The sequence below is a fragment of the Petaurus breviceps genome, unplaced genomic scaffold, assembly GCF_028583685.1.
Source record: "Petaurus breviceps papuanus isolate PSGF00001 unplaced genomic scaffold, PetGlider_PUasm1.0 567, whole genome shotgun sequence".
NCBI lineage: Eukaryota > Metazoa > Chordata > Mammalia > Diprotodontia > Petauridae > Petaurus > Petaurus breviceps.
Genome location: NW_027186383.1, coordinates 1605346 through 1615809, shown reverse-complemented (window position 1 = coordinate 1615809; position 10464 = coordinate 1605346). Strand labels below are relative to the sequence as shown.

Sequence of the window (10464 nt, the reverse complement as noted above, 5' to 3'; positions counted from 1 at the left end):
GAGGGGGAGGAGACCACAGAGGGGGGGACTGCTCTTCTTTGACTCTGAATGTAAAGAGAGCTAGAAGAAGCCAAAGCACGGTGTGGAGAGCAGCCTCTGTGGTCCTCAGGAATTCCTTGACTTCAGTCATTCATTCCAAAGCCAGGAAGGGAACACCCATCCCCAGTTCACAGCGGGCATTTACATAGAGCTTTAAAGTAAAGAGTGTGCAAAGTGTTTTGCTGACATAACTCACCCTGATGCTCAATAACAACCCCGTGTGGTAGCTGCATTCCTTATCCCCGTTTTACAGATGAGGAAACTGAGGCTTACCTTGGGGGTGACTTTAAAGGTAAATTAAATGAGGAAGAATAACCCTCCAGCTCTTAATAACATTTATGAAGGACAATGAGACTCACAAACACAATGGGTTGAGAATATATAGTTTTTCCCCTGTTTCTTTTTTTTTTTAATTCACTCATTCAAGCAGCCCTTAATAAGCACCTACTCTTTCCTTGTCAGATGTTTACAAAGGGCAGAGTTTTAATTTTTTTCTGGGATGGGGAAACTGAGGTTCTGCTCAAAGAAATGAGGAAAGACTGACTGTCCCTGGGAAGTCCCATACAGCTTGAAGATTGTAACCACCCCCATCACAAAGAAGCCAAGCTATTATGCAGTCATATCTCTTCTGAAACAAACTATTAACAAAAAGTTTACAAATGATTTAGTCTGCACTTAGGGTCAGTTGTGCACTGGACACCTCCATCCTTTTTTAGGACTTGAAGCAAAGGGGGAGAGTAGTGGAGGGGGGGGGGGAGGGAGAGGAAGAAAAAGAAAAACAAAAAGGAAAAGGAAAGTGAACTCTGTACTCTGCTGAGGCTGGCTGCTGACCTCTCTCCAAGTGTCTGCCCAGCGTGTTCTTCCGTGAGGCGCTGGGTTCCTGAGAGCAGCGGGGCAGGGATGGGAGCAGATCGAAGCCGCCACAAAATAGCTCCCATCACTTTCTGGTCATTCCGAGTGGGGTTTTCAGTTCCAATCAAACAGCGCAGTCCTTTCCCTTGATCAGGCTGGTTTCTTTGACAGTTCTGCACTAGGCGAATGCCTAATTGAGACCTGGTCACCTGGGAATATTTTCAAAGGCATCAAAGCTATAAAACTACCTCCAGTCCTCAAGCCCAAAGCTAACTGTGAAACAAAGAAATCACACTGAACCACTTCAAACGGCTCTGGCAACTTTGGGGTCCACATGTGGAATAACTGTTTAGTGAAGGAGAGATAAACTAGAAACACACACACATACTCACTCACACACATACACATACACAAACACCCTTTCTGAATGTGTCAGTCAGCTCTATCAATTACATGAAAGAAACACGCCACTTTAGGGATGCCTCCAAATAGTGAAGGAGGGGGATAGCATTTTCAACAAGATATAAATCCATTTTGTTTTTCTTCAAGCCGCCTAATTTTCTAGAAGTTTGTTACAGGCTCTAGAACCTGGCCAGCACGGAAAGAAGAATTCGGAAGGCAAATATTTCTTTTTAGTCCCTGGGTTCCCCCAACTAGCTTGTTCGTTCCAGTTTCTTGACAACAAAGCAGCTCCCCTCTTCCCACCAGTGACACCTTCAGATTTTGAGATAAAGAGCAAGTTCGTCCATATATCGAGTGTTAAAAGGACGGAAAAAAATAGGTTTAGAAATGGTCATCAGGAACGCATCCCTGTTTAAAATCCCATTCCGCAGTAAACTCTCCTTGAGATTCCCCAGGCTACCTATCTAGCCCAGTCATTTCCCCAAGTTTCACTGGAAGGCTATGGGAAACAATGTGAGGGAGCTGGAGAAAGGTGGGATCTGCCAGCGACACAGTGAAATCCACGCAAGCACATGGAAAGGCTGCTCCCACAACCGCAAGGGCTTCCTTTCATTGCTGTGGCATCTGATCTGGGACTTTTGCAGAAATGCGTTTGTAGAACGTATTGAAGGGACTTTGGAATGAGCGTTGGCCTACACCGCCGCACACGTAGAGTATGTAAGTCTTAAAACCAGCCATTTCAGTGCCATTTTCAGCTCTGGGTACGCGAAACAACACTTTCCAGAGACGGGTGGTGCCTCCGTTTCGGTCTGTGTGGCTGTGCTTTACAGAGAAATCGAGGCTTCCTATTTGACTCATTCGTTTAAATAGATGTCTAGGCTGGTCGCTTTTTTTTTGGGGGGGGGGGGGAATGATACACAAAGGACTTTCCCAGAACTTCTGGTCTCTTGACAAGTCCTTTTCCCTAAGTGACCGTTAAATGTCTTCACCTCCAGAACTCTGAGAGGTTTTATTTGTGGATTTGCACCTCAGATAAGGACTGGGAGATAGGTTTTTGGGGAGCGGGGAGCGGGGAATGGGCCACTTGATTTTTTTCTTCCTCCTCAACTCATTCCCCTCCTCTCGTGCGTTCTTTTCTCTTTCTTCTCTATCCCCTTCCTTATCTTTTCTTCTTTTTGCTTTTCTGTCAATTTATTTTTCTTTTTTTTCTTCCTTTCTCTCTTCATCCTTCTTTTCCCTCGCAACTGACCTATTCCCTGTCTGAACTCTTTCTTTCTCTTTTCGAATCTCTTCTCCCCCTCTCCCTCTCCCTCCTGGTCTCTCTCCCTTTCTTCCTTTCCATATCTTTCTTATATATTACCTCTGTGCCCACTCAACCTTCCCCTCCTCGATCGGGTCCCTCCTACGTCCCTTGGGATGCCCGGCCAGGGGTGCGGGGCCTCAGGGTGCCAGGGCCGGCTCATCCCCGACGGCTCTGTCCCGAACGAGGCTTCCCGAAGCGCTCCCCCAGCGGCGGGCGCTCGGGCTCGGGCTCCGGAGGCTCCAGCTCCGGCTTTGCGCTCGCTGGACTCCCCAAGCAAGGGAGAGAGCTCAGTTAACGGTGCTGGAGCGTGATCACCCGGCCGGCCCCGGGGAGGGGAGGGGAGGAGAGCTCAGCTGAGGGACTGGGAGAGCCCTGCAGCCCAGCCCCGACTTCCGAAGCGGGCGAGTCAGCAAACAAAGCCGCCGCTGCGGCCGAGGGTCGGACTGGAGGGAGGCCCCCAGGCGGGCCGGGCTGTGCCAGGAGTGTCCAGGGCAGGGCGGGGGCTGAGGGCGGAAGCTAGGGGCGGGGGAGGGGAGCGAAAGGTCCCCCCAGGGTGGAGGGGGGCAGAGAGATGGGAGAAGCAGCTCGCCTTTCGAGGTGCCTTTCCCAGATTTCGGCTCAGTGTAACCCAAAACTGTGAAAGTTTTAGCGGGGAGGGAGGGGGGAAAGAAGGGGGATAAGGAAAGAAAGAAAAGAAACTCATTTTCCTCCCCCTTGCGCCGGCGTCCAATCAGCGCTGGGCTCCGCACCTCCCTCACTTCTGACAACTATTTAGCAACGGAGCCCAGCTAAAGTTTCCAAAAAAGTTAGAATAACTTCCTCTCTCAAAGACCTCAATTTTGCACAACCCGTCCTTGAAATAAGAGACTTTCGAGAAACTTGGAAAACGTCGGGTCAGCAAAACTTCTGTTTTTCCAAAAGGATCTGTCTCAGGAATTTCAAACACATTGAGGCTTACACGCGCGCTCACACCGCGCGCGCACACACACACACACACACACACACACACACACACACACGGAAGGAAGGAAGGAAGGAGAGGGGAAAGAGGGAGAGGGGGAGAGAGGGAGAGAGAGAGAGAGAGAGAGAGAGAGAGAGAGAGAGAGAGAGAGAGGCAGTCAGTGAGTTTGCCTAAGTTTGTTTCCTTCCTCCTCCCCCTTGCCTCCTTGCAGAGAGAATGGAGGAAGGCTCCAGTTCTCCCGTCTCTCCCGTGGACAGCTTGGGCACCAGCGAAGAGGAGCTGGAGAGACAACCCAAAAGGTTCGGCAGGAAGCGGAGGTACAGCAAGAAATCCAGCGAAGATGGCAGCCCCACCCCGGGCAAGCGGGGGAAGAAGGGCAGCCCCAGCTCACAGTCCTATGAGGAGCTGCAAAGCCAGAGGATCTTGGCCAATGTCCGGGAGAGGCAGAGGACGCAGTCCCTGAACGAAGCCTTCGCAGCCCTGCGTAAGATCATCCCCACTCTGCCCTCGGATAAACTCAGCAAAATCCAGACCCTGAAGCTGGCCGCTAGGTACATAGACTTCCTCTACCAGGTGCTGCAGAGCGACGAGATGGACAATAAAATGACCAGCTGCAGCTATGTGGCCCATGAGAGGCTCAGTTACGCCTTTTCTGTGTGGAGGATGGAAGGCGCGTGGTCCATGTCGGCATCCCATTAGCTCAGCACCCAAGACTCCCGAGAGGCCCAGCTGCTCAAGGGGTATGTACCTGGTTCATTTCTTCTCCCCCTACCCCTCTCCTCTTTCCCAGCCATCTCAGGCCTGGCTGGCACCACTAATTGGCCTGGACAGGAATAGCTGGGCACTTTGGTGGCCCGTCATCCCGCGTGAAGGGATAGCTGGGCCTCTGGACTCTTCTTGTAGGACTCAGAGCCAGGCCCTCTCCAGGGGGGCAGACAGGGTTCAGGTGACTTGTGCAGAAAACCTAAGGCTAATTCTGAGGATTTTGGTCCCTGACAATAGGACACTTAGCACCTTCCTGGGTCTGTGACATTTGGGTTTTTTGCTGTGTCCAAAACCTGGGTGAATAAATAAATGCCTGGCTTTGCTCCCCTCTCCAAGGACAAAAGAGATGAGGGAGAATCAGGGAAGGCAGATCCAGGGCATCAAACTGGCAAGAGGGCAAACTGCTTTCCCTTTTGCCCCATGGATGGGACATGCTGGCTGGAGTCTGGAGGAAGGAGGCAAACCACAGATGGAGGAAGGGGACAGAACTTCCCACAGAGCCAGAAGGCATTTCTTATACAAACAGGAGTGTTTTTCTTTCTTGGGGGGTGAGGGGAGAGGTTGTGTATGAGGACACAACCAGCAGAGCCCAGTGATGGCAAAGATGGACAACAGCTGCTGCTTGAACCAGAGCCTCCCAGGGCCCTGGAAGGCAGCTCTGATAAAGCTGTCTTAGAGAGATTTCGCTGATCCCACTGGGCCTCTCCGGGAGGGGGCCACTTCACAAAACCAGCCTAATCTCACAGATAATCAGCTCTCTGCTAGGGCTTCATTAAAAAAAATAATTTTAAAAAATTCAGTTTCTGTTTCCATGCTAAGGCTCCAAGTTGGGTGTGTGGGGCTCGCTGGGGTTCTGCTTCTGCCCAGGCCCCCACCCACTTACAAAAAGAGATAACATCAGCACTGGTCATGTTCAAAAGGAGTCAGCCTCCTAGCCTCCCAGCCTCTCTCCCATCTCCAGGCCCATGTCCAAGATGGACTCGAAGCAGGCTGCTCTCCCAGAAAACTTGTCTGATGCCTTCTGACTATGTCCCACTTCCCTCCTTCCCTCTCCACTGCTCTTAAATTTGTTAGATTACAATGTATTCTCTTCTCAGCCTGCTTTGATAGGAAGTGTCTGGGTTTAAAGGATAGAGTGTTATAGACATACCCCCATAAACACACATACATGTGTGTATATGTATATATATATATATATACATGTGTATACCTATATGTATGTATATGTGTTTGTGCACCTATATGCTTACATGTGCATGGCATAAGACTGGTCCATCCAGAGTCTATATACGCAAAACACACATACAGAGATAGATTATAGACTGAATACATATGTATACTGCCCTAACCATTTACATTGAACGGCAAAAAGCTTGACTTACTCTCAGGGACACCTTGGTCTGTTTTGATTCTTCCATAAACTGCTGCCATTAGAAGGAGGCTCATAACATGATTACTTCTCAGGATCATAATGCGTCCATAGTCTTGTGCCTGACCCAGAAGAGAGACAGGTTGCAAAGTTCTTGGTTTAGAAGCAGGTAAAGTTGTAGAGTAAGGACAGACTGGTCTAGTTCAATACAGTAAAAGATTGCGGGGCAGGGGGCGGGGGTGGGACAGAGAGAACAGCACAAGAAGGGAAGAGGATGCTGGTTATGTTGGGGGGGTTGCCTCTTCTGCATAGAAAGGGTACAGGCTGGTTGTTGTCTCTTTCTGTTAGCAAGGGCACCCCAAAGATTCTGCCTGAAAATGTGTGCTTATGAAGGAATAGACGCCTGACTATGCCCTCCAAACGGGTATGTGGAGAGAAGCAGGGACCAGCATAAGTATCAATAGAACTTGGACAAAATCCTGCATTTCGTTGTTGTTAGTGTAAGAAAGTTTCAACTCTTCCCGTTGTTTGTGGTTCTAAAGTCTCCTCTGAGAGCTGCAGAATGCCCTTGTGAGTCTTGTGGCCTGTCGGGGGTTAGAGTGAGCTAAGGCTCATTGAAGAAGAAGGTGCTGTTGCTTTCCTATCGGCCTGTCCAGAGGGACCTTCTTTGCTCCCGAAAGGCACTCTGTCTTGAGATCATTCAGCTTTGTCCAGAAGTTCTCTTTGTGCTGTGACTGAGAGAAGCCACTTTTGTAACACTGTTTTGAAAATTGTAAAGGCTCATTTTGTGGGTTGTGTTTTCGAGGAGGAAGAACCAAATAGTTGAACAAAGAACATTCAACTTATGGGAGTCTTCTGCTTTTGTCCAAGGCAGATGTAAAGTGTCCCCAACACATGATTTTTCAGGGGAAGCAAGTTTAGATTGGCTGAGGACAGAAAGACAACGATGGGAGAACGTACTGACTCTGGCCCTTTCTTGTTGCCAAAATTCTATATGAGGCGACATTCGTTAACTCCCTGTATCTATTAGTCTTTGACTAGCCCTCCGTGGACAGTGTGTGGACGGTACATGACAAATAAGAACAGCCTGATGAAAGGTCTCATTGTTGGGGGGTTTTAAACACACATGCTTCCCTCCCCCACTGTTTAAGTATAATGTCAACAGAATTATAATTACGATTGTCCCAGCAAGAAAAAGATGGAAAGTAAATACTAAGAGCCATTCGCCTAATGAAGGAATTTAACTGGGAAGTTTAGAATTGCATTGAAAAACAATGCCATTTCAGATCTCCAGGGAGTCAACTATAGAACAGAAATGAAGATATATTGAAGGAAAAATCTACTTGCATAGCCTCGTTACCAGCAATCTCCTCTCCCCTCCTCTTCCCAGCCCCTCACCCCCTGCTGAATGTATCAGTAAGAGGATCTTTCTCATGAGTCATCTTTGGGACAAATTTAGAATATTGCTTTTCCTTTATTTACTATCTTTCCCTTTTCCTTAATTCAGAGTGTTACAGACAGAAGGCTCTGAAAAGCTGTTTCTTTCAACAGTCACACTTAGACACACACACACACATAAAGTGAAGGGTAGAGACTGAAGTGGCAGTCAGTCGGGATGTCCCCCAGTGAGAGGGGACCAGTTTGCACAGTATTTCAGGCCCGAGTGGTTTGGTTTGCTTGGTCTAAATTATCTAATCATAGCCCGAAGTCTGCTCTGACCTCGGAGGCCAGAGACGCAGTTGTGGATAGGCCGCCCTTCTAAAATCCCTTTCCTCTGGAAGCTCAGCGTCTGCTGCTAACAATTATGACAAACAAGATTTGGTTATTCTCACCAGTGATTTGCTAAGACCAGGAGTCTGGCTTCTAAGTTTGACGAAGGATTTGGTGCATTTCCATCCATCTCAAAGTTCTGGGTGAACTGATGTTTTGAAAAAACCAAACTTGGGTTCTAGAAGAAAAAAAAAATGCAGGAAATGGCCAAAGAGGAGCCTCATGCGTTATGCTGATGCTTCTTTTCTTGCCAGATTTCCAAAGTGTAAGGGGACCCGAATTAATGGGTCTGTTTGAACCATCAGTTAGATCTTTCCCAACAGGAAAATTCCAGAGGTTTGGGGAGTGTGAGTGTGTGTGTGTGTGTGTGTGTGTGTGTGTGTGAGCGTTAAATTGTTCTGAGAAAATCAGTTAGGAGAGCACGTATTCATGCTACCTGGCCTTGCAGATATGTGGGTGATTCATACATGTCCAGGTGGTGACAGGGTCTCTGGGTATATTCCACATCATTAAAGGAAAACCTCTCGCTGGGATTTCAGTCAAATGGGCCCAAAATGGCCATACTGAACTTCATCAGCAGGTACCTCACCCTCTCCCAAAAGCACACCTGCAGAATTCCCTAGCCAGGCCTGCCTTGACAGACAGGGTTCCTCTCGCCACCACATCCCAAAGACCAGGGTCCTGCCAGGGGATGGCTTTCAGTGATTTCTTCTGGGAAAAAATGTGGAAACATCAAAGTCGGTCAGGAATAAGACACAACATGAAAGGAGCAAGTCCGAGAAGCAGAGTCAGAATGTGAATGCTGGGACTCGAAGAGATGAGGGCAGGCTGACCTGATCTGGGGAGGATTTTTTTCTCCCCTCTGCCACCTTTGTCACAAGGAATAATAGACCTCGGCAGCTATATGGATACCAAAATCTGTCCACCCGCATTCTTGGGCCTGGCTCAAATGTAGCTACCAAAGGAAAAAAAATCCCATGAGGGTGTTTGTCATCTTCTATTTCAAAAAAGATCCTTCCCACCCTTTCTTAGGAAAAGCTGCTCTTTGGAAAGATCACACGGGTGAAAAAATGCACCTTCTTATGCTTTGTATAATGTATATATTCTCCAGAATAGGAGAGAATTAACAGATGTCACTTTGATTTAGCAATGAGGTGGCAAGGGAAGCTGGAATTAAAACTTCATTTAAAATGGTCCTTTCAACAAATAATTTCAGTTAAAACTTAAAAATGAATTTAAAAGCACACATTTTAATAAAGTGGTTTTAAAAGTTGGATTTTTCTGGTAGTTTTCTTTACTTTTTTCACATTCCTTGGCTTCATATTGATACGAATCTTTTCTCACCGAGAGATTCAGAAACAAAACAACAGCATTAACAACATTCTGGAATATCTCTTTATGTGTGTGACTTGACCTGGGAATGGTTCCACAGGCTGCAAAGTTAAATTGTCTGCCTTCTCCCAGGGAGAAAGTCACCAAGGAAAGGGCAGACACAGCTCGGAACTGCCCGGAAGGGCAATGGAGAAGGGGGCAGGAAGGAGAAATACAGCCATCTACCTTTGCCCCGATGGACTGGAAACAAGGAAGCAGGGGGAGGGGGACAAGTGAGAGGCCAGAGCTCAGCCCAAAAACATCCAACCATTTTTAAAAATCTTGCCCCGTTGCACAAATTATAAGCCAAATCATGCTTTGACCCAATGTAGAAATGATGAAACAAGTCTGAGCCTCAAAGAGACTTTCTTCTCCCCTTTGGATCTGAGTCCTCTGCTAAGCTGCACTTTCATTCAGAATTTGGGGTGAAGGTGGGGAACAGGGCATCTGAAAAACACGGTTTGCTATGAAAGCTCACAGTCATGAGAAGATCCCAGAAATCTAAGCATGGAAATAACCCAGCAGAACCCTGCGTCTGTCCCCATATTCCTAAAGGAAATGTTTAGCAAGGATTTGGAGAACGTTAGTTCCCCAGGAGAGCCAGCCTTCGTTAGATCCCATGGTGCTTTGGGCATATGCTGATAGACAGGAGAGCACACACAGAAGTGCCAAGGCCTGAAGGAATAACCAGACCGAGTCAGTGGTTGTGCGTCAGCGGCAAGGAAAGTTTAGCATTTGGAGAAACGTGAAGTTGATCGGTGACATGCGGATAGGGATGTTTTCTTTCTCGTGTTGATGTGAAGTTAGAGCTGGGGTCCAGTGGGCTTCTCCCCAATCTGGTACCAGTAGTAATTACATGGAAAGTATGAAACCAGGGAGCCGAGAATCTAGGACTTCAGATCGCTCAATTGACTTGTGATTAACTGGTCAGAAATAGGACAAAGGAAAATTTAATCTGCAGCCCCAAACCCTATCATGGCATGGGGAAGGGGAGCTTTGGGGGAAGAAGCATTACACCTTCATGAGCAGGCATGTGTGTGTGTGTGTGTGTGTGTGTGTGTGTATACATGTACTGTGTGAGTGGGGCACCCTGGGAAAGAAAAGCACACTCCCCACTGTGATTTCCTTTCCCCTTCTTCTGGGGATGCCCTTCAAATTTGAGATGATCTGTTAGCTTAGTTTCCTCCTTCCTATGTGAAACTGTCATTTTCAGAAACAAGTCATTAGAAAAAGAATCTATTGGAGGAAGGTGCTTTTTTCTTCCCATTCTTCCTCCACCCAACCCAATAGAACATACACATCCCCTCTCAGTTCTAGGAATTAATGTGGCTTTTGGATCAGAAATTCATGCTGACCTCAGTTGAAACTCAGTTGAGTTTCAAGCCAATGTTGGACCTGGTTTCATGTCAAAGGACAGGTGACAGGCTATGCAGAGATCTTGGTTAGGATGAATATGTGCAGAAGAGCCACAGTGCCAGTGTGGGCAGGTCACCACTGCCAATGGGCTGCTTGATCAGTCGCTTCAGAACAAGTACCTGACAGTCATTTGCCAAAGCTGGATGCTCTCACCTTAGAAAGTGGCTTCTGCATCAGAGTGTGTGTGTGTGTGTGTGTGTGTGTGTGTGTGTGTGT

General features: G+C 47.7%; 1 protein-coding gene across 5 annotated transcripts in view; it reads left to right on the top strand.

Moving 5' to 3' along the window:
• The first annotated feature begins 1749 nt into the window (after nt 1-1749).
• The window catches only part of TWIST2 (twist family bHLH transcription factor 2), an 81448-nt gene continuing 72733 nt past the window's right edge, over nt 1750-10464 (top strand). The window contains exons 1-2 of one of the 5 annotated variants that reach the window (XM_069103113.1): nt 1750-2006; nt 3769-4297. In XM_069103113.1, the coding sequence (XP_068959214.1) occupies nt 3774-4256 (483 nt within the window). In that variant the 5' untranslated portion in view covers nt 1750-2006; nt 3769-3773 and the 3' untranslated portion in view covers nt 4257-4297. Of the gene's footprint in view, nt 2011-2081; nt 2101-3174; nt 3194-3239; nt 3490-3768; nt 4298-10464 lie in introns of those variants that run through there. The other 4 variants (XM_069103111.1, XM_069103114.1, XM_069103115.1 and 1 more) reach the window with 4 other exon arrangements.